The 23,767-nt window shown below is 41.5% G+C and overlaps 3 protein-coding genes across 4 annotated transcripts in view; 1 reads left to right on the top strand and 2 right to left on the bottom strand.

Annotated features, from left to right (window-relative positions):
• LOC134176718 (tau-tubulin kinase 2-like) overlaps positions 1-12,813 on the bottom strand; it is a 13,896-nt gene extending 1,083 nt beyond the window's left edge. The window contains exons 1-12 of the mRNA XM_062643375.1: positions 12,685-12,813; positions 12,584-12,611; positions 12,405-12,524; positions 9,077-9,291; positions 8,874-8,978; positions 7,853-7,918; positions 7,699-7,791; positions 6,604-6,729; positions 4,200-4,358; positions 3,792-3,981; positions 2,669-3,059; positions 1-70 (exon numbers count right to left, since the gene is read on the bottom strand). The exon at positions 1-70 is cut by the window's left edge and continues 757 nt beyond it. Coding sequence (XP_062499359.1) covers positions 25-70; positions 2,669-3,059; positions 3,792-3,981; positions 4,200-4,358; positions 6,604-6,729; positions 7,699-7,791; positions 7,853-7,918; positions 8,874-8,978; positions 9,077-9,291; positions 12,405-12,524; positions 12,584-12,611; positions 12,685-12,759 — 1,614 coding nt within the window. The 5' untranslated portion in view covers positions 12,760-12,813 and the 3' untranslated portion in view covers positions 1-24. The remainder of the gene's footprint in view (positions 71-2,668; positions 3,060-3,791; positions 3,982-4,199; positions 4,359-6,603; positions 6,730-7,698; positions 7,792-7,852; positions 7,919-8,873; positions 8,979-9,076; positions 9,292-12,404; positions 12,525-12,583; positions 12,612-12,684) is intronic.
• A 171-nt stretch (positions 12,814-12,984) lies between these two features.
• On the top strand, positions 12,985-15,488 carry LOC134176719 (homeobox protein PKNOX1-like). Its single transcript, XM_062643376.1, has 6 exons — positions 12,985-13,079; positions 13,189-13,558; positions 13,706-14,089; positions 14,495-14,605; positions 14,667-14,743; positions 14,805-15,488. Exons 2-6 carry the CDS (start codon positions 13,211-13,213, stop codon positions 15,478-15,480), a joined length of 1,596 nt encoding a protein of 531 aa, XP_062499360.1. The 5' UTR covers positions 12,985-13,079; positions 13,189-13,210; the 3' UTR covers positions 15,481-15,488.
• A 153-nt stretch (positions 15,489-15,641) lies between these two features.
• LOC134176717 (centrosomal protein of 120 kDa-like) overlaps positions 15,642-23,767 on the bottom strand; it is a 28,708-nt gene continuing 20,582 nt past the window's right edge. The window contains exons 16-22 of one of the 2 annotated variants that reach the window (XR_009969345.1): positions 22,937-23,112; positions 21,917-22,009; positions 20,663-20,775; positions 20,558-20,606; positions 19,073-19,195; positions 18,044-18,154; positions 16,039-16,154 (exon numbers count right to left, since the gene is read on the bottom strand). Coding sequence is in view for 1 of the 2 variants with exons in the window: in XM_062643374.1 (XP_062499358.1) it covers positions 15,651-16,154; positions 19,073-19,195; positions 20,558-20,606; positions 20,663-20,775; positions 21,917-22,009; positions 22,937-23,112 (1,058 nt within the window). In the remaining variant the exon portion in view is untranslated. Of the gene's footprint in view, positions 16,155-18,043; positions 18,155-19,072; positions 19,196-20,557; positions 20,607-20,662; positions 20,776-21,916; positions 22,010-22,936; positions 23,113-23,767 lie in introns of both variants that reach the window. The other variant, XM_062643374.1, reaches the window with a different exon arrangement.

The raw sequence follows: 23,767 nt of genomic DNA on the forward strand, positions 1-23,767 counted from the left end.
TTTGTTCGATTAGTTGAGAATTGTTTATGTAACTTCGGTGTCGGGTAACTGGACATGAAATCGACGCAGTCTATAATGAGAACAACGATGCATTAGATAAACAGAACTGTGAATATGAGTCTAATTGTAAGCATCACTATTAGAGAAACCGAGTAAGAAAATCGTACAAAATAGTCAACCGACTTCCCTTCCCGCTCTCTACCAAGCACCACATTCGTTCCCCTGTGAATGTAGTTACAGCTCTACAGTCTCACTGTCTTAGTTAATTTTTTAAAATTTATAACCCACACATATGGGGAAGTCTAATCGAGAAAGCTATCCTTTAAACTACAAGTAATCTATATCTAAAATTGTTTTTGCTATTATAAGTCGAAAGTCTAACTGATAACTACTCATGTAAACTACACACTGAGCTTTGCTAATTGGAAACATCTGTAGAGCAAGACTTCAGAATGTCAAGGCTTTTTGTGTGTGCTCCACATTAACTACAAATCAAAAATAATCTAGAACTTCAATCTACTTCTAATAGTTAGAAAACATTCATCGATAACCATGCCTGTCTGGCATCAGTTTTACATGTACACGAGTACAACTAGTCTGCTCACATATCCACAATGAAAGTCCAGCCTTAATTAATTGCAATATTACTACATTAAACCTGTATTCTGTAGTAACCAATCGTATACGAGCACTTGACCCCTAAATACAAGTAGCCTACTAGAAAAATTTGCCACACCTACATACACTACACTCCAGAGTTATTCTCCGGATCTAAACCTACAAAATCCTGTGCAGATAGTGGTGTTGGTTCTCAAATATAAGCGTAGATCACACGTATGATTCTTTACAAAAACACATTGAGCTTGACTCCATTCTCTCAGACATGTTGATAATCTCCCAAAAGCTTGAAAATGTGACCAATATTGCACATGTTTGGAATCCGCCACACTAAAAACGTTTGAAAGTTGTATTGCATGCCCGAAAAAGATATGTGATTACTGAATACTTGAGTGTGAAATAAGTGGTACTGACCATGTCAGGTAAGTACTGCGAATCAAGCAACTATACAGCACAATTATTGTCTGTGCGGAGCACAAGTAAAACGTGATCTTGACCAAATGCTAAATGTAACTGCTAAGGTAACCTCTCAAATGTAATACTAGTAATTGAAGCTGTGTTTACACCGTCACTCCTACAGCTATGAGCCTTCAAAGTCCTGAACACCATGTATGCTAGGAGGAGTAATTGTCGCAAAGAATTACGAATATACACGCCATTTTCTTTCTAGACGTGCTACTTGTAAAACGTATTTAAAATCCTACATAGCAACCGTCATCTCGCGTGACCACACAAAGTCCGTAAATAGTCTGTAGTCATAAGTAGAATCATCATCGGAACATACGATCTCTCATGGTTCCGTAACATTAAATTCACGTATAAATATCGTAAAACCAAGAAAGCGATCGATTTCGGGTCAGCAGTTGTAGACAGGTGAGTTCTGTTGTTTATTTCCGACAAGTCCTAGCAATTGCAAACATGAATTACACTGTTCTGGTAAAACTCTCTCAAGAAAGTTTCGCACCTAGGATTGGCTGTTCCTCCACTGTCTTTGGTTGCCATGTACAACATAAAGGAATTAATGTTTCGTGATTGGGCCACACAAAGGAGGCGTGGCACATTCCTGCTGCGTGACAGACATAGCCAGCCAGCCAGCCAGTCAGCTAGCCAGCCAGTCAGCCACATAGTCCCCAGACCGGAAGTCGGTTTAGCCCTATACGTTTAGAGTACGCTACTCGCCAAGTCTCGTGACTTTTACAAAGTCTCTTTTCTTATAGACTCATAGCCGAATAAAGTTGATGCATTTGCAACAGCTGTTATTGAAATTTCATTACCCACTTGTGTACGACGCTATCTAAGCAATATCTTACTGGACATTAGTAGACACACATAAACGATGGCATTAAAGGAGCACTTCACGCACGCATAGTAAACGTTAAGGCCTTGGGCTGCAAACCGAACGCTTGCTGAGTTGCGCGGCGCATTGTTTTGGTCTTGCTTTCCGAGGCCAACTACTAGAGCACACAAGAGACGGCTCTAGACGCTTCAGGCGACTCTAACAGTGAAAGAAACAAGTTACAGTTTATAAGCGACTCAGTCATTCGTACATGGGTCATCTTGAGCAACTTGCACTTGCTCGGTCTTCGCACTTTCCTCTGTGTTTCTATGAATGGAGGCACAGTACAAAAAGGCTTGAGTAAATCTGATGTGAAAAACACACAGAAATGTGCGTCACCGCACATAATCACGTGACACAAAGTGCCTTCATTCTACAGCCGAACCATCGCTGTATGTGTGCTTTTCGTTGTCGATTGAAGGTGAGTCAGTGATGCGAACGCACGTTTTACTTTTACCTACGCAAATATCAAAGTTTACACGAAGCGGTAAAACAAAACCTACACACAAGGGACGTTATTTGAAGAAAACGTCTTGTACGATTTTGTTTTTTTGTGTTATCATAATGCTCAGCTATCAAGTTTGCCCTGAGATAGCGCCAAACTCCCCAACTTGAAAAAAGACCAGAAACAATTAGCTAAGGTGCGTGTGTCAATCGGTGAAGTGCTCCTTTAAAAGATTAATAACTAGTTTTTTATAAAAATTATTTTCTGACCTTGCAGACAGACAAGGCCGACTTGCTTTGCCTGGAGGTGGTCTCGGTTGAAACGGTAACTTCAATGGTTCATTCGATGTTGTGGAACGTTGATGCTCGCTGGTTGACTTCAAACAACTCTTACGATCACTTATGCTGCTCGTCTGTTTGCTTGACTTTGCGTTGCTCGACTGGCTATTACAACGATGGGCACTGATGCTGCTTTCCCTTTGCTGTTGCCTAGACGATGGTTCACTGACACTCTCCTTTGATTTTTTTGACGAATTCCCTGAGCTGTTGTTGTTAACATCGTGTTTGTCCTGAGGAGAGACGGGTGGTGCTGAACACGATTGAGGTGATGATTTTCTGCTGTTGTTCTCAATATTTTGTACATTTTTCGCCATGTTTACATCTAAAGAAATAAGAGGACAAATAAATTAAAATACTTTACATTAAATTGTCACACACACACACACACACACACACACACACACACACACACACACACACACACACACACACACACACACACACAGACCGACAACAGACAGACACATAGATAGATACACACAGACAAACAGACAAACAGACAGACAGACAGACAAACAGACAGACAGAGTCATACACATAGACAAACAAACAGACAGACAGAACAGACAGGCAGACAGAGCCACCGACCGACAACAGACAGACACACAGAAAGACACACAGACAGCCACACAGACAGACAGACACACAGAAAGACACACAGACAGCCACACAGACAGACAGACACACAGAAAGACACACAGACAGCCACACAGACAGACAGACACATAGACTGATAGACAGACAAACAGACAGACAGACAGAAGATACACACACACACACACACACACACACACACACACACACACACACACACACACACACACACACACACACACACACACACACACACACACACACACACACACACACACACACACACACGTGCACACACACACACACACGTGCACACACACACACACACACACACACACACACACACACACACACACACACACTGAACTACACAAAACTTAATAAACAACAAAACTAGCCCAAACAAAGAACAACGCAGCCCATGCAATACCTAATATGGCTATACATATACATGTATTACCGTCAATATAACATTGCTCTCTTGCGTCATGTTGTTCTTGTTCCTGTTTGTCCATGGATCCATTAAGATCTTCAGCCAGACTTCCGACACTTTGAGCTGAATGCGATGTCACTTGCCTGACCGCTCCAAGAGGTGTTGGTTGACCTCGAGGACCAAAGCTAGTGCCACGACTCACTACTTTACTTCCACCCTATACACAACACACACATGCAGCACATTTCACACAAAGTATGATAACTCAATCTAATGACAGTAAAAGAGTGACATCTCCATCTTTAAAATTAACACAAAAATTGACTCATACAATTGGTGTACTTCACAGTGTTAGTATTAATCTCTGTTCTCTACTCAAAACTGACTGAGAGATGACTGTGCATGCAATCATCCATTCATTGAATTATTTCTTACTTTTTTCTTTTCTGAGTTAGCTGCAGCAGCGGCAAGAGGAACAGACGATGTCGTTGTAGTTGTAATGGATCCGTCCACCCAGTTCTTTTCCCAGTCATAACGATCCGTATCCTTGTAGCCTCGCCCGATAATGGCTTTGTGTAGCAGAGAGAGAAGGAGCTATAAAAGCAGAAACTGACACACCCTCACAGCAAGCATCACACGATGGTTGTTTATTCATCAGTTTGTGTGTGTTGTCTGTCTGACCGCCTGCCTATCTATTTATGTATCCAACCAGTTCACACCCAGAAATTTCCTAACATAGTTTTACCGTAATTGCTCTCGTCTTTGTTTATAAGTTCATTCATCTATACATGATTGCTTCACTTTAGCAAGCCCGTAGGCTGGGGGGGGGGAGTGCATTGAGTGCATGTGCACCCTCCCGTTCACGGAAAAAGTCCGGGCTAGAGTAGGCAAGAGGACTCCGAGGTATGTGTTCGAACTCTACAGTACGTGCCAGATATTTGGCTATCCTGTCAATATTCCAAAGAGAAGTGGTGTTCTAGAGATGATCATCAACCACAATGTCGTCAATGCAGAGAGGAGGAAACGGGGTTTAACCACTGATCGATCTGTGCAAGACGCAATGGGCTGAGCGGCATACGGCTTATCAGCACTTCTACCAAGAGTACGTATTTGTGATTGAAGCTTTAGAGATGATAGCTTTCTGCTATCACTCGGAGAAATATGGGGCTACGTATGCTGACTGGGACTATGCAGGCCGCAATGAAGCACAGCAGATTCTGGCCAGCATTACTTCCTTTCAGTTTGTTGTGTTTGTGACAATATATCAGTACTTATCACACCTTTCGGGCATTACAGTGAAGCTGCAGAGCAAAGCTGTTGATATTGTGAAAGCGCATAACATGATATCTGAAATTGTGAGGACCTACAACAGCAAGCGTGCAAACATTGAAAGCAGCTTTTCTCAAATCTACAAAGTTAGTTCAGACATGGCAAAAAATGTTGGAAGTACAATTACAATGCCTTGTATTGCAGCAAGGCAACAAAATCGCAGCAATATTCCAGCTGCTTCTGTTCAAGAGTATTTCCAGAGAAATATTGCAATTCCCTTTCTTGATCATATTATTATTAGCATCAACCGGCAGTTCTCAAAGTTGGCAGTCACAGCCATTTCCCTACTTGGTCTTGTACCAAGTATCATATGTTCGCAAGATGTCAACCTGGAGGAGGCGCTGATTAAGTACAGAGATGATCTGCCATTGCCTGAATTGATGGACACGAAACTCAGGCGCTGGAGGAACAGATATATGGCAATGCTCGCTGAGAAGAGACCGCGCTCACCAGCAAAAGCCATCAAAGAATGTGACGCCACTGACTTCCCAAACATCTCAGTTCTTTTGACCATCGCCTGTACTATTCCTGTCACCTCGTGTGAATGTGAGAGAAGTGCCAGTGCTTTACGACGCCTAAATATTTATATATAAAAATACAAATATATAGCAAAATAGTCAATATCATCAAAATTGCGTTGTCAGAAGCCATCTAAACAAGCGCACTACTGTCACGTGACAATGAAACCTAAACCACTTGCTAAACCTACAATACAAAACGGGTTTATACTGGTTTAGTGCAGGTGGAAACAGGTCAATCCTGAAACCAGTTTAGCTTGGCACTAGTGGAAACACACCCTATCTGTCTGTCTGTCTGTCTGTCTGTCTTGTCTGCCTGTCTGTCTAATTTTCATATATTTTTATACATCAGTCTGTCTGTCTTGTCTGCCTGTCTGTCTTGTCTGCCTGTCTGTCTTGTCTGCCTGTCTGTCTTGTCTGCCTGTCTGTCTCTGTCTGTCAGTCTGTCTATCAGTCTGTCTAGCTGTCTGTCTGTCTGTCTGTCTGCCTGTTTATCTGTCTGTCTATCTGTCTCTATCTGTCTGCCTATTTGTTTATCTGTCTACCTGTTTGTCCGTTTGTATCTGTTTATCTGTTTGTATCTGTTTATCTGTCTGTCTGTCTGCCTGTTTGTCTGTCTATCTGTCTGTCTATCTGTCTGTCTATCTGTTTATCTGTCTACCTGTTTGTTAAACACATATATTTCATACATCAAAACTAGTACAAACAATAATTTAGTTTTTATGTCTGTTTGTACTTCTGCCTTTCCATTTGCATGTCTGTTTGTGATTTCCTTTATGCTTGTCTGCTTTCTAGAACGCCTACAGAAACATTGCTACTTGTGCAATTCCATTGCTTTAGTTTCTAACAAATCAATCTGTCGATGTCTGTCACACACTCATGCACACACACACACACACACACACACACACACACACACAAACACACACACACACACACACACACACACACACACACACACACTACTGCAGCAAGTCAGAACTGATAGTTACCGAGAAGTCTGGTTTCTGTTCATACGTCAGCCCTTTAAGATGATGCCAGAATGGTCCAAATTCAGACGGCAGTTCCTTGAGAAACATGCTGTGGTCAAATTCTGACTTTATCTTCCCAACGACTTCCTACAAACAGAAAGTTTGTTTGACAGCAAACTCCATTTACATTTCATGTTTGATACAAACTCAAGAAATGAGCCGACTTTCTTGTCTACAAATTCATTAGCCTGACTACCTGCTTGCTGGTTTAGTACTCTTCAGTGCACACAACGTATGTTCACATGCTCACCTGCCCGCCTCCCTGCAGACTGATGTGTCAACTACAGCCAAGTCATTCAGTCAGTCAGTCAAACGAAAAAACAGTCCATCAGAGTAACTGCACGTATAGGAGGTAAACAATATTCAAATCAGTTTGCACTTGATTTACTTTTAGTTTACTAGCAGTTTGAAATACCATTAGCTAGCTTTGTTGTACCATCAACCAGTCAGTTGGTCAATACTTTGGTCAGTCAATTGGTTGATTAATTAGAACAGATAAAGTAGATTGCAATAGTTCGTCAAGTCAGTCAGTTGGTCAGTTCTCTTTGAAATCTAATAAAAACAAATTACACTTGAATTGGATGACCCTATAAAACAGTCGGTGATGCCAGACAACAAACTGAATAATAATGTCAAACATGATAATCTGGAAAGGGTCTCAACAGTGGTATCAATGACTTCTTTACTTCTGGAATCTCTGACCTAGAAACTAGTGAAAGTTTGGCGACCAACCTTTCCACTAGGTGGCCAAACTGGCAACCACATTCAAACACATTTTTCGAACCCTGAGCTTCACTACGAATTGCTACACAAGCAAATAAACTCCAACTGTACACTACAAACGTCTTCAACGAGACGTAATAACATGGAGAAATGATGTGACTGGCAAGTCTGCTTACGACATCACTACACAAGATGATGTACAATTAAACACAGATGTGTGTTGTATGCTACGTGTTAATGTGTGTTGCATCAATGTATGTCATTTTGAGCCTTCGGTAGTTGACGAGTAATATAGTTAAAATGGTTTCTGTTATAATTAGAAGCAAATCATACTTTTTCTTTGAGTTTTCTCCACGGCAACTGACCAATTGTAAACTCCACCAACATGTAGAAAAGAGATATAATGTCATCATGACGTCCTAACTCCTACATACAACACAATACTTAAAAACTCCAACCACAAGAAGAGATACAGCCCAACGAACACCTTTGACTTGTGTGCATTTACCGAAGCATAACGAACAGTTCCTCTAAAGCCGGCAACAGTACGAGCCTAAAGACATCACAACCTCATTGATATAAAACAACATTTGCAATGTTAGAAACAAGCAAGCAGACAGACAGTTAGGTAAGTAAGTTGATACACAAGTGGGTGTAAACAAGCAAACAAGCACATGAGCACACATACTGTACATGCAGACGAGAAGATAAGGAATATGATTGACATTCAAGAAGGTACATACTGTAAACAACAAATATTTCATCAAGCAAAACAATTTTGTCAAAGTCCACCAAGACACGTTTGTTGTGAAAAAATTTCATCAGTACCTAGTACTGTAGTGTAGTGTAGTACAGTATCACTATGTATATGCTAGTGATGTGTGGGAGAAGGTAGCTGGTTGAGTACTGAAAGAAGCCTGGTACTCAGTCCATCTGACACTTGAGCACCACATAAGTCCTTACAATAACTAAGCACTAGAAATTAGAGCCGTGTACTACTTCTTTGCCATCGACATACATAGTGTACTGTGTAGCTGCTACATGTGATATGTAACTGATCAAATGGCTGTAGCTCATGTAATCCTCGTCTTGTTGGCAGGTGACTGGAAGCAAAGACTCCCTTTCTTCCAATTCCCAATGAAGCTGAACCAGAAGCTAATACTGACTTGAGTAACATTTGAATCAGTGTACTACATCAGTGTACTACATCAGTGTACTACATCAGTGTACTAAATCAGTGTCATCAACATGTGCCTCGGACTGCAGCACAGCTTGTAGAACTTGTGCAAAAAATTTCATCCGGTACTTAATTCATCAAAATTTTTTTTAAAAATTATGAAAACTTTTGTCTGACAAAATTTTTATCATTTACAGTAGCACATAAATACAACCATAAGTTAACAATAAGTTGGTAGAAACAAGTGCCTTAACTGTCGAACAAAAGACAACACAAACAATTACATGTATTATGTTGGTCAGAATGCACAAAACATATTAGAACGTCTTACAACTCTTAGCTTTCCCGCAGAGTCCAAAAACTGTCTTGACAGGCCAAAGTCCAAGATGTACAACACGTTGCTCGTCTTTGATGAGCTCCCAACCGCAAAGTTCGACTACAAACAAAACAAAACAAAACAAAACAAAATTTCCAGCATGACTGTAAGCTTGTGTAATAGCAACTGCTTCATTAGCAGACCAACACGGTGCTTACCGGTTTGATGTCTCGATGCAGGAAGCCACACTGGTGGACACACCGGATCGCTTTAAGAGCTTGTACTCCAATTCTTAAGGTCGTGCTTGAGCTGAAGATGCCGTGCGGTTGCTGGCGACGTAACTCTGCTAGATTTGGACCTTGAAGTGACATGACCATGTAGTTGAAACGAGAATTCCTTCCGCAACCGAAGAACTTGCAGACGTGGGGAAATCCTGATGACACAAAGAGTGGATAATGACAGTCAAACAAAATGTCATCTGATTGTAATCTCTGGCTGATCCTGTCTTTGTGCATCTCTTGCATGCACCTACTCTTAGTCAAATACTGTACAACTATAGTGGTCATCATGTAAGGACATGAAATTTTGTAATTAAAATGTAGAGCAAAACATGTTGAAAACAATGAAGGCAGAGACCAATCTTAAGATAGTAAATATAAAAAGATCTATAAGTCTTTTCGCCAAGTGTGTATGTGTGTGTGTGTGCATGTGTGCGTGAGCACGTGTGTGTGTGTGCATGTGTGTGTGAGCACGTGTGTGTGTGTGTGTGCGCACGCGTGTGTGTGTGTGTGTGTGTGTGTGTGTCACAGTGCGTCGTGCGCACGCGCGCGTGTGTGTGTGTGTGTGTGTGTGTGTGTGTGTGTGTGTGTGTGTGTGTGTGTATGATCTGTGCATAGAACAAAATAAATTATTAGTACACATACACTTGCTGTGAATGCACAGATTAATTCCAAGTGACTAGCAAAATTTTCCTTAAATCACACAAAATGATCATTCTCACACTGGCAATTCATTTCAGAATATTCTCAGCTAAATTTGACACATAAAGTAGATTTCATCATGTAGGCATCATCTTCTGTTGTAAGGAGCTTAGCTATCCAGTGTAACAATACTAATAACTAGTACTACACCACCCTATGGGCGGTAGCAATCTTTGCGTGTTTACACTTATTAGGCTAAGAAAATGCAAAAAATTAACTTTTGCCCGTAGTCCTATATTTGGCAAATTTTCAATGTTCTAAATTTTAGAATAGTAATTGTTAGCGTGTGCTACCTTTGTATAACGCTTACTCAGCTGCAGAGCGCGTTAGCACGTACAATACATGTGACCTATTACTCTAGGCATCTTACACATGCACTCCAGCCAGCGCAGCTTTGCACTCTACACATTTGCTGTCGTCGTTGTTGCAGTTTGCAGTCTACGGATTTGCTGCTGTCGTTGTATTCACTCGAGACAGAGTTTTGTCTCTATCATCCCCATCTCAAACTCTTCCCACATAGTAAACATTGGGAATTAGAGAAAGTCGTACAGTGGCTGGCGAGCACACGTCATATCCCCATACTTGGTTATTAATTGAACAAACAAAGTCCAGCACATCTCATTTCAGAATGCCAAAGTCTTGTTTCTGGCCATCGGAGGCAGTCTATAGGTGAAATACGACTCGACGGTTCGTCTCCGACGGTCAAACTCGACCAGGCCGCCGCGTTACAGACAGACATCCATCCAGACGAAAGTGGGGGTTGGCGTATTATAGTATAGGATTATAAATATTATCATGTCCATACACTACGACCCAACCAATAAAATACCAAACTTATCATTAAACACTAGTAATTGAAACTGTGTTTTCACCATCGCTTCCACAGCTATGAGCCTTCAAAGTCCTGAACACCACATACAGTAGCTACATAGCTACGTAGGAGGACTAGTTGAAATACAAATACACATACTATTTTCTTTCTAGACGTGTTTCCTGTAAACCGTATCTAAAACTGTAAATAGCGATGCCGTTTCGCATGACCACAAAGTCCGTAAATAGTCTGTACAGAGTCATCGTATACGGGACATAAAATCTCTCTGGTTACGTAATGTTAGATTCACGTATAAATATCGCAAAACCAAGAAAGCAATCGATTTCGGGTCGGCAGTTGTAGACAGGTGAGTTCTGTTGCTTATTTCCAATAAGTCCTAACGATCGCAAACATGAATTACACTGTTCTGGTTAAGAAAACTCTCTCAAGAAAGTTTCGTGTATATGATCGGCTGTTCATCCATTGTCTCTCGTTGCCACGTACGACATAAAGGAATTAATGCTTTGTGATTGGGCCACACTAAGGAGGCATGGCACATTCCTGCAGCATGACAGACATAGTCACCCAGACTGGAAGTCGGTTCAGCCCAATACGTTTAGAGTACGCTACTCACCAAGTCTAGTGACTGTTACAAAGTCACGTTTCTTATGGCTTGTAGCTGAATTAGCGAACTTAATGAATTGTACTGAGACATTTTAGTTGTAGTTGATATTAAATATATCAAAAATTAAAGATTTTATCCTTAACTTTTTCTAAGTTTTTTTTTCTTTTTTCTAAATTAATTAATTAAATCCTCAATCCAGCAATTTTCAGTGTGGCCTATACTGATTAGCATCCAAAGGATATACGGTACTGCTCAGCAGCAACATAGATCAAGAGACCAACAACAGACGAACAACCAATCATGCAGACACCATCATACAGACAAACACCAACGTCATCTATTTAAAGAGACATTTCGGAGATTTGCGTTAACGCAACGTTTCAGAGACGCGCGCTAACGTACATTTGCAGTAAAAAGCAATGGCTGCATGCGCTGATGGAAGTGACAAGAACTGCAACGTGAAGTTACGGTTGAGTCCAGTTCTTATGACAGGGCCCCTTTCGGCGTGTGGTAAAAACAGCTGTTCATACGTGGTCTGTAGCACATGAACACAACTAAGAGGTTAGAGAGGCGAGCGATATTGGCGTCTCCGGATCTGTTTCGCCGTCCGGATCTGTTTCGATGTCCACAACGCTTCACTGACTGCTGTCGATGTCACATGATGGCAAGAAAACCCTCTTCAACGTCACGCTACAAAAGTGTTGAACGCTTGATAAGTATGAGTAAGTTATGCATAAGTGTTTCAGTTACTGAACCAAACAGCATGCTTTGCAAACTGCGGTCTACGGTAGATATTTGAGAAGTTGGAGCCCCGATCGAAAAAGTTACAAACACGTCCGATAGAAAAAGTTACAAACACATCCGATAGAATGTCATTTAATTAGTTAAAAGCATACCTAAGCATATCTCGTTCTGCAAATGCGTCAAATGTCTCAATTTGATTGTTGGTAACCAACAATCAAAGGTGTATGCTGGGCGCAATTTACTAGCGCATGTGGCCGAAATGGTCCTTTAATAACTCACAGACAGTCCAACAGACAGACACCCAAACATATGCAGCATCGAACGAACGAGCACTGGCACGACAAACACTGCCATTCGAACAACGCATTCCACGTCTCGCATCCCACCTTGCAGCCTTTTCAAAACAGCCACCTCCATCCTCAGCACTTGTTTAGCTTGATTGGCAGCCTCCAACTTGACGGCAACTCGTTCGCCGTTCTCTTCGTCGATACCCTCATATATCTCACCTACAAACGACAAGACATGACGCTCTCGATTTCCTTCTCGCAGTCAATCCGCCTCTCACCGAATCCTCCGCCGCCGACCTTCTTCACCTGCTCAAGAAAAGAGAGAACCTCAAGGGGGACCCTCGTAATTTAAACGCAAAAATAGGTTAAGGTAGCTCACAATTTTCCATCTGTCTCTGATAACGGTTGATTCATTGGCTAAACCCGTCACAACACCAGAGTCCTGTGTTGCCATAGCGAGTGTAAATGCCGGATAGATTAACGCGCATGCGTCAAATCAAAAGTTATCAATAAACTGCAAGTTACATAACAGGCTTTCTAGCCTATTGCATTTTCACCGAGTAAACAAATTTCAATACCATTGCTCGCGTTTTCGCTCGAATAACGCCAAACCGACGTAAATCCTACTACGCATGCGTTGAGCTGTCAACGATGCAAATGAGTATCACGTGTCAATTGACGTCACGCGGATGACAGCGTCAATCACGTCGAGGAGCCTCTGCGCCCGGCCGAAGCGCAACTGCCAGAAGATCAACACGACACCGACACACACCAGTGAGTACGGCACGAACAGCATGCATTAATGACAAAATAAACGATCAACACCCGCTCGCTCTCCTACCCCGCGCACGTTCAACCCTCGCTCATCTCTTCATCTCTGCAGACTCGATCATCCTCGATCACCAATGGACGACCCACTAAGCGGCGGCGCCTTTGCACACAGCGGCTTCTCTGTAGATCCCTATTCTCAAGGGACGTACGTGGAAACGAACGGCCAACCAGCGATGTCTGGACCCCACCTTGTGACGCAGGGTGCAGCTCCCGCGCCTGATCTCGAGAACGACAAACGCACGATCTATCGACACCCGCTCTTTCCACTTCTCCTCATGCTCTTCGAGAAGTGCGAGCTGGCGACGCAGACGACCGAGTGTCCGTCGGCTCGCAGCATCGACATGGACATCCGAGCGTTTGTCTCTCAGATGCAGCACCAGGGGAAGGCCCTGCTTGCCGACGAGCCGGAAATCGACAGTCTGGTGAGTGAGTCGATCATGTGCGTGTTCGTTTCCTAAACGGTTTTATCTTCGACGCGCGTTTTCTCGCGTTCGTTTAGTGCGCTCGTTATCTGCGTGTGGGTCGCGATAATTGCGTTAGTGGTTTGCGTGTGATGTCCGTCTGTGCAGATCGTCAAGGCAGTCGAGGTTCTGCGGATGCATCTTCTCGAGCTCGAGAAGGTCGGCGATTTGTGTAAGGATTTCTGCCAGAGATACATCGCGTGTCTGAAGGGCAAAATGCAGAGCGACAATATTCTCAAGGCCGTTCCCGATCAGGCGTTCGCGACACCTCCAGAACAGCCCACACCACCTGGAGCTGCATTCGGTGCCTCCGCTCGGGGACTTCCCCCCGCACGTGACGTCGGCATGGCATCGTCTCAAGGGGCACTGTCGTCGTTGTCGGCACAGCTGGGAGACTCCCAAGGGATTCTCTCATTCGAGCAGCAAGGGACATCGTCGTCGGCCGACTCCACGCCGTCTACCTCTACTTCCGGTCAAGCCGGAAGTCTATCTGTTAGTGCCTGAGTGCTCGTCGTATCGTGTAGACTTGTCGTCCGGTGCACATGTAGCGTAAGTATCACACCAGGAAGTCGATAGAAGCTGAACTCGCACGAAAAGACTCACCCCGACATACTTCGTTAGTTTACAGGAACACCAGGCGGTCTGCTCTATACGGCCGACCTGCCAACTCTAGTGGGCACGTTCACATTTGTTGAACGGACGCTCTTGGCACAGATTGGTGGTGTGTATAATGCATCTAACGGAAATAGCATGATAAGCATCTTTGTCTGTCGTGTGTACCTCCGGGCTAGCATGTTTGGTGTTCAACTGCTGACTCTTGCCTGACTCTCCACTGCCATCATGTGACAGTTCTTTGTTGGTATAAACCTCAGCAGGCGCTGTTGTGTGTTCCTACAGGCTGCGGGAGACATCCAACACGTCGGTTTGTCGAGAAAGGGTCGACGACGAGGAGTGTTGCCAAAGAATGCAACCAGCGTGCTAAGAAGCTGGCTATTCCAGCATCTAGTGGTTTGTCTAGTCTGTTGACACTTCCTACGTGCAGGACATGATTCATAGTCTATTCTTGTAGCATCCCTACCCAACGGAAGATGAGAAGAGACAGCTGGCTGTCCAAACTCAACTCACTATACTACAAGTCAACAACTGGTTGTTGGCAATTTACTAATTTTATTACAACATTGATATTAATTAATTTTTGAATTGGTAGGTTTATCAATGCGCGTCGGAGAATTCTTCAGCCAATGCTTGATAATACAGCCGGCAATGGAAATTCGAGAAAATCTCCTGCTACTCGATATCCGCCTCACATGTGGCTGTCTTCAATTTCGGATGTTCAACCAACCGTGTCGAGTCCTTGTTTCGATGGAGACGATATGGGAGCAGCCGGTGTACCTGTCCTAGCAGCTATGCCTCTCAACTCCGAACCTTTGCTACATCCAGTTACCGACATGTCAATGAGAGGAAATTTCCACTCCCTGCCACCGGCTCCTCACACTCCTATCGACCAGAGTGTGCCAAATTTCATGCCTGAATCTCCACTACCGGATGCGGCCGGGTTTCCTATAGCTCCTAACAGTATGATGAGGACTTCATGTGAAATGTCGTATTCGAATCATGGTGTGACTATGAAGCCATCATCCACGTCTGTTGATGGTCACTACAACATGATGAACACGGTCCCGTTGCAGCATCCTCCTAATGACCACGATGATTCTCAGTGTGGATATCAGTACAGAGAAGAGAGTTCCGTAGAACGCGAGTATCGTTCACCAATACGACTGATGCCGACTCCTCGGCCACGCGACAAGCAACCCGGTCGTATGTTGAATGCGGTGCCTCAGGAGGCTCGAGGCGGTGCAGTCAGCCAAGCTGCTATAAATTAATAAAATACAGGATTTTAAAATGTTGTGTTTCTAGTTTGATAGCATTGAAATGGTATTAGACATTGTACATTATTTACAGCAACCGGTTTGCTCGACTGTTTTAGGTTGGTCGCTCAAAGACTAGAAGATGAATTTTGATCTAAATAGAAAAAGATACAAATTGCTGGACTCTATGTCCTTCTGGCTTTTAGGTCTAATGTCTCCCTTATTTGCCTGTCTAGTTCTGTAATGATACGATCGCTGGTTGAGTACACACCCGTCTGCATTAGTGTGTCTCTTTCCTCTATCATCCGGGCTACCCGGTTATCAAGCTCCGCCTCCTCTAGCGCACGCTGTTGGTCAGAATCGATTCCATTGGTTGATATATTCTTTGAATTTCTATCCTCGTTCGTGTCTCTTTCTCGTACGGGTTGCCTCTCGTTACGAAGCTTGTCGAGCTCTTGTTTTATGTCGTGTAGCTCCTGTTTCTCTGACTGCATCACTTCCTTCTCTTCATGTGCCAGATAACGAAGCCTCATGTGTTCTAATTCTTTCTGCTGTTTCTTCAGTCGTGCACGAGCATCTGCCTGCTCTTGCTGCTTGAGGACAGACAATTCTCGTAAAGCTCTTCCCCACTGTTGTTTGTAGTGCAGCTTTGACTTATTTAGAGACTCAACCTTTCGCTCTAACTCAACCTATACAATGCAGACGCCATAAACAAACAAAATCTGTTTTTCTTACAAAGCCATTGGAATCTCAAAGAATGAGAAACTTTGGTGGCTCTGTAAGACCGTGAGGTTTACTGTGATATAGAGACGTTTACAGTTAATCAGGAAATCAATAATTTGTTTGAATCCATGCAGTTGTGACAGGATTACAGGAAGACAAGAAGGCAGGTTGGCAGACACTGTTTGCATGTTATATTTAGCAGGTAGACAATGTGAGCTGTACTTAGCTATTGTGTCAAACTTTTAACTTTGAAAAAATATGTATTAGACAAAACAAACATACATACATACATATTACATACATACATACAGACACACAGATAGACATACAGACAGACAGACAGACAAAGAGACGAACAGACAGACAGACAGACAGACAGACAGACAGACAGACAGATACACAAACAGATATATAAACAGACACACAAAACAATACAACAAACAAGAACAACAATATCAACAAGAACAAGCTAACCAAGGGCTACTCACAAATCTACCTTTTCAATTCTCTCCTAATCCAAATAATAAAGATAAACAACCCAACAGTCTCAAAACACGTTACACCAAAAACATGGCATCACAACATAAAACAAGACAATTCACTTGTCAGAGATAGAAAACAAAGCAAACCAAAAAAAAAAGAGAAAGAGAGAATCCCTTTGGTTTCTCAGATTCTTTAGCTTGAAGATACACAAAGCTTAGGTTAATTAAGACAATCAAGTTAGGTAGGTGGTTAGCATTCTGCCATATTTGCTCCCACATGTTCAACGCATCTTTTGCACTCTGCAATTGCAACACTGTGGGCCTAACACTTGATAAAGACTGTAGTCATCACAGCAGCAACAGATGTGCAGCCTGGAATTGTCATAGGGGCACTGGACAAGACTAGCGAGAGAGAGTCTGGGGACAAGGCTACAGCCAATACATGCACAACGCCTAAGTACAGCAAATGACTGTTATTTAAGGAATTTGAAAGAAGATGTTCAAAATCTTGCAACTTGAGCTGGTAGATAGCATAGAAGATAGAAACACCCGCTGTGTTCTGTATTTTGCATAACATGCCTCTAGAAATGGTCTAGGATAAGGCAGATTACTGTGGTTTGATAGCATCAAATGTACATAGCTAGAAAGCCGCCAAAAACCACAAACAAGCAAGTAGAATCAAGCTAAACAGGCAAACAAACAAGTTAGCAGAGAACATAAAGAGAACATGAAGCATTGCAAAGCACATGAGAAACCATAAGTACAAAATCACACACACACACACACACACACACACACACACACACACACACACACACACACACACACACACACACACACACACACACACACACACACACACACACACACACACACACACACACAGGTTTGAATTATAAACAATTAAATTGAATTTAGTTTAGTCTCACACAGCAAAAGGCTCAAACAATCACTTGCCTTGTGGCTTGCATCATTCTGATACTTAAAAATTTGAGACATACCCACATAAATTGCAACAGATTTAGAGTGCAGCAGCATTGCAACTCATGCAAACAAAGCATAGACATAAAAATGAAGAAGAACAAAGGGGGCATTGCCCACCCAATAATTCTCATGCGCCAGAGCTGTTAGGACTAAAATTGAACCAAAGTGTACCCTACTGCTTCCAATGTTTTTCAAGTAATATTCTTTTCAAAAATTTTAACTTTAAAAAGCCATAGGATAATACAAAAATATTTCCCTGCCTCAAAAATTTTCGCATGTCCAAGCTTTTGCCTTTGCGAGTGTGTACGAAACATTGTCAAAAATAACCACTACCTAGGCGGAAGTCTGCAGCTCAAGATCGCAACTCTGCAAAGAAGCGAGCGACTTACCTTTTCAGCTATGGCTTCCGCTTTGAAAAGCCATTGCACCACTTTCCTTGTGATATACTACTCCTGCAGTATTGTGCTGAGCGTCATTGAGAGATCACTAGATCTTGTCAACTGAACAAAAAATAATTAAATCAAAAAATTACTAATATCACACATCAAAACCTCACAAATTGTGATTCAAAAAATCAAAATTATTTTTGGGCCCTCGAAAAGACAGACTTGAAAACATTAGAAGCAGTAGGGTAATTTGTGAGATGCTGGCTTCAAACTTCCAGATCTTCTACTTGCTGATAAAGCAACAGTCATAACATTTCATGTATGTGACTATCAAATCGGATTGACTTTGCCAAAGAGAGTCTGTTGAAAAAGTTTGCTGTCTATATCCTGTGGTAGCAATTTCAGTTAGGAAGAGGTTTGAAAGACATTCTCATCTGAGAATAGTTTCACTCAGTAAATGCATGGAACAATCAAGCATACAATGGAGCTGCTGAAAATAATCAATTATTAATTATAGTATTCTACAAAATAACCTAGTCTCTTCCCAGCAACCAAATCACAGCTGTTCATGGAAGCAAATGATTTAATGGACTATACAAAATTATTCATGCAGTTTCACTTGAAAAAATTTAGTTTGTAAGTCTGTTGAATTTGGTTTAATATTAAATGAGATATACACTATACAAGTGTTCCAACTTCTTGTCCCTCAGTGTTTGGAAGCCTGGAAGCCTCCTCTCCCTATGCAATGCATGGAATTTTATATACCTGGCATTTTACATAATAACTCCTGCTTTGCTATGGAAGACCTGACCCTGAGGTCTGATCACACACACCTGCTTAGAGGTGGTAAATGTTTACTGACAATTTGCAAGACAAACAACAGACCACCAGTTGTTAAAATTTGCCCTAAAGTCATAACAACATGTAGTGCCAAAGGTAAAATTGATTATCTGTAAACATATAAGACCACAGATACAGACCACAACCACACAAGTCTGTGTATGCTAATAGTACATACAACATGTATAATACCTTCTCCAGATTAAGCATATTGATCTCAGATTGAAGTTGAATTTCAGGCTTCGAGTGTTGCAGTTCCCGAAATGAAGCAAACTCAGCAACTTTTGCATCATAACGTCTCTCCCATTCAACAACCTACAAGCAAAACATCAACATACATTGACTGCTAACGAATGATGACAATGAAACAACATATATCCTACAAAATATTTGTAGACATACAAACAAATAAAACTGGACAAAAGATCAAATACAGTCACTTCGGCAAAGGATTTCTGCTCTTTTTACGCCAAGACAAAATAGCCACTCTGTGACTCATGCTATTGAAGAAATTCATTTGACAAAGGGTATCCTGACAACAGGCAACACACAAATGCCAATTTTTGTTGCTCGTCTACTATGATTTTATGCTGTACAGATAGACCTTCTTATTCCGACCAGGTTTGTACTGCAGGTTTCTGTCAGACTAAGGAGACAGTCAAATTATCAGTAACAAATACACAGTGACCATGTAAATTGGTTTCACATGTACAATGTCAGACAGTGAGGGTGTTGGATTATCAGGTGTCCAAATAACGAGGTCTGGCTGTATTACGAGATAACCACCTCTGCAAGACCTATCAAGTATGTCCTATTAAACATATACAGATCTACTACGTAGATCTGGTTGTGAGCAAACAGCACCTCCATCAGTACCATGAAACAAAAACAAGACGTCACTGTTACTGGCATCACTAAGTACACTAGAGAACACCACTCTGAAGTCATCTGAAATAATGCCAACGAGGATCTAGAAGGTGGTGCAGCAGACATGTGCTTCCTCATTTTCGAGCCACAAGTTGTCAATAGAGAGAAGGTTTATCAGGTATGTAAGCATGCAGATTGCGCATGACACATTCATATTTGTGAGGTGAGCAAACAACCAAGTAATTCTGACACCCGATAATCCGATACCCTCACGTTCTGACAAGGTACACGTGATTTCAATTTACATGGTCACTGTGTATTTGTTACCGATAATCTGACAGTTGCACTAGTCAGACAGAAACTTGTGGAACAAACATGATCAGAATTACAAGGTCTGACTGTATTCAATAACTGATGTACAGCATGTTTCAATGGTGCACAGTAATGTAACCATGTTCAATGTTTCATTGATTCTGTTATCAGTAACTTTTAGTAACTCTGTTTTGTCATTTTGTGACATCACATGTCAATAACCTAAAGTTCACCCACAAGTGCACCCCCAAGTACACCCCCAAGTACACCCCCCAGTTACCCCCAAGTACACCCCCCGTTACCCCCCCCCCAGTATCCCCCAGTACACCCCCAGTACACCCCCAGTACACCCCCAAGTACACCCCAAGTACACCCCAAGTACACCACCCCCAGTTCACCCCCAAGTACACCCAAGTTCACCCCTTGGTTTGAAAACCCATAGATCCACCACGGATTGCACTATATAAACTGACAAGACTATGCACCACTAACACCCACCTGAGCTTGCACATGCTTCTTCTGCTCATCTAACTCTTGAACTCGTAGCCTGTTGGAACACAAAATTGACACAACCTGGAAAATGGTGGTGATCAATGTCGACACCTCTCAAGTTCTAGTTGATGTTCGAACGTGTCACGTGTTCGTTTCTCAATATCCTTCATTCTTTGTTTCATTTGATCTCGTTCATGATCAAGTACAGACCATTGGTGCTGTAACTACACACACAAACACGCCTAAATTGCAATGCCAATTTACTAGTTGTTCGTCTAACCACAGTACATGTAATTGTACACACGATAGTATATCATCACAGGTACTACAAAAGAGATCGTATTTCTTACTATGAAAGTGATAAACTTCTGCCTGCTTCCAACTTATGTAGAGAGCCTTGACTAGCCACTTCCAACCATTGCACAGTTGTACACAGTTTGTGTACATACATAGTACAAATAATCCAACATATTACAAGCGAAGTCATGCTTGTAGGAGAGCAACAGCCTAACAATCTGCCTTGTACAGTATATGTTACCAAGAACCTTTCTCTTTTAAAGAATCTAATTCGTTTCAACATAACTTCCAACGCTTCTACAAGCAAAAGCTCCACATTCCAGTTTGACAATTTCGTCACTGCTACTAATGTCTGCTATCCAGTGTCACTGACAGGCTAGGATTAATAACATGCCTGCATATGCCCAAACGTTACTATTACAATAATTAGATGAAGACCAACATTGCTGTCTTTGTAAGACTGCATTAGCAATTACTATAAATCAAGAAAATTTTGTAAGAAAAAAGTTTGTAAACTGCCGCAAACTCTATTTCGTAAGAAATAAATGTTTGTAAATTTCCCTCATGTGTTTTGAACACGTAATGGAAGTAACGACGATGCTCAGTCAACATCCGGGTAGGTGCTTGCCAACATACCTACTTCATTCTCAATACTGTAAATCCAGAAATTTTCGTACTCATGAAATTTAGTTATTCTTCTACAGATACCTGGTTGTACTAAAAAATGTTTATGAGTACTAAAAATTCTGAATTTACAGTATCTACGTACTAGTAGTAGGTCTCTGATTTCTTAGCTCACAAAAGCCAATTCGTCGACTGGACACTACCAATCATTCAGACAATCATTCAGACAGAGTTGTAAGTGCATCTGCATGGATATGTGGGCTACAAACTGTGTATGGATATTTGGGCTATAAAATGTGTATGGATTTGAATAGCTTATGAAAATCTATTACTTACAGTATTAGCTACACATTATCATTAAACTACTGTATTGCACAACACTGTACTAGCAATAATAAAGCAAATAAGTCGTTATAATAAAATAGTGTAAGAATGTATTGTGACCTGTTGTTCACCGAGTACTAGTTGTTGCTCTCGTTTTCTCAGTTCGTGAACTTCTTTCTCCAGTTTCTCTTTTAAGCAAGAGTATTCATCAACCTGTTACAAACAGCTTACAGTCATGTATGCAAAAACACAATAAGTGAACTCTGGACAGGTTAATGTGTAGAAAAGTGGATGGGTAAGCAGGCAGTCAATATTACAGGCAAGCAAATAACTAGACAACAAACAAATGAATAGACTAATAGATGGGCCAAGATGTAGCCAAATAATAAGAATGGAAATATAACACACAAACACTTGAATCCATCAAGACATACACATGCACACCTCAGAGTCAGTAGATTATCATTCTTTACTAAATGCCAGTATAATATAAACTTTGTCATCAGCTCATAGTACACAAATTAACCAATTGTAGGTACCAAGAATTGTGGTTGTTCCATTGTAGAACATAGAAATACTGTAAATGCATGTAAAAAGCCCCTGACACTTATTTCTATAAAACAATTTAACCAGCATTAAGTCCAAATGACTGCCCAGGGCCCCGTCATTCAGGCAAAGGCAGTCATCATATGATTGCATTTGTCTACACCATGCCCAGCAAGTTGTTCGATAGATGCTTAATTGCACTTACTTGTGATTAATAATTTTAACAAGCACAGTTTTCTCATTTTAACAGCCCCGGTGTTGTTATTCAGATGGGCTCTTTATCAGAAATTTAATGTAAAATGAGAAGAATTTAATCACATTGTTACTTCTGTAGTATACGCTGAAGTATCTAAACAAAACTGACACTGAAAATTAACTTAGGTATTACAGTAAGTAATGTCCACGTCATATGACCAATTTTCTTTACTAAAAGTGTTACTTTTACTGACCGATGAGAACAAAAGATTTCATCTGGATCACACGGTCATGTTGAAAACATTTCTTGCATAACGTAGAAACATCTTAATTGCATGTGTCTCAGATTCATTGATGATTCTGTAGTGCATGTAGATAAATGTACAAGTACATACGCACCCTTTTCTGAAATATTGTTTCTCTCTCTTTGTCGCGTCGTTTCCACTCATCAGCTAATGCTTTCATGTGTTTATTTTCTTTTTCTTTTAACTGAGCAAGAAACCTCTGCTCAGTTTCTTCCTTCCACACTTCTAGCTCTAATGCTGCTTGATATTCAAGACCACCACGAACATCAACTAAACATCTAATATCAATTATGCATTACACACACACGCATGCACGCACGCACACACACACACACACACACACACACACACACACACACACACACACACACACCACAAAGAAGTGGGCAGACAAACATGACAACATAGTTAAACAGGCAAGCAGACAGCCAAATAAAACATAAAAAGAGTAAATTCAAAAACAAGCAAATCAATAAATAAATCAATGAAGCGCTGAGGATACCTTGATGTGTAATCAACTGGGCATTCAAACATCAGTAAGACAAACACACAGGAAAGATTACTGTATATACTTCTACTGTGCATGTGAACGAGAAATCACCCATAATTCTAGAATGAAGCTTATCTTGCAAATCCAAGTATCAAAATCCAAGAAAACATCACTTCTTACACGTAGAAGTCTTTTTGTTGTTAAAATCTACGGTGCAAGTAGATACAGCAGTAGCAGACACACAAACACGCAAACACAACCTCAGAATACCACATGCCTCCCGTGCTCATGTGCCCCCATTTCATAAATAATGAAACTAACAAGCAACAAAAATGACAAAATATTGCTAGACAAATGAATAAACAGACACACGCAAAGGCAAAATACGAGCCAATTAACTTAACTACGAAGATAGTGAGTAATCAAACTGTACAC

The sequence above is a fragment of the Corticium candelabrum genome, chromosome 3 (genome assembly GCF_963422355.1).
Source record: "Corticium candelabrum chromosome 3, ooCorCand1.1, whole genome shotgun sequence".
Classification (NCBI taxonomy): domain Eukaryota; kingdom Metazoa; phylum Porifera; class Homoscleromorpha; order Homosclerophorida; family Plakinidae; genus Corticium; species Corticium candelabrum.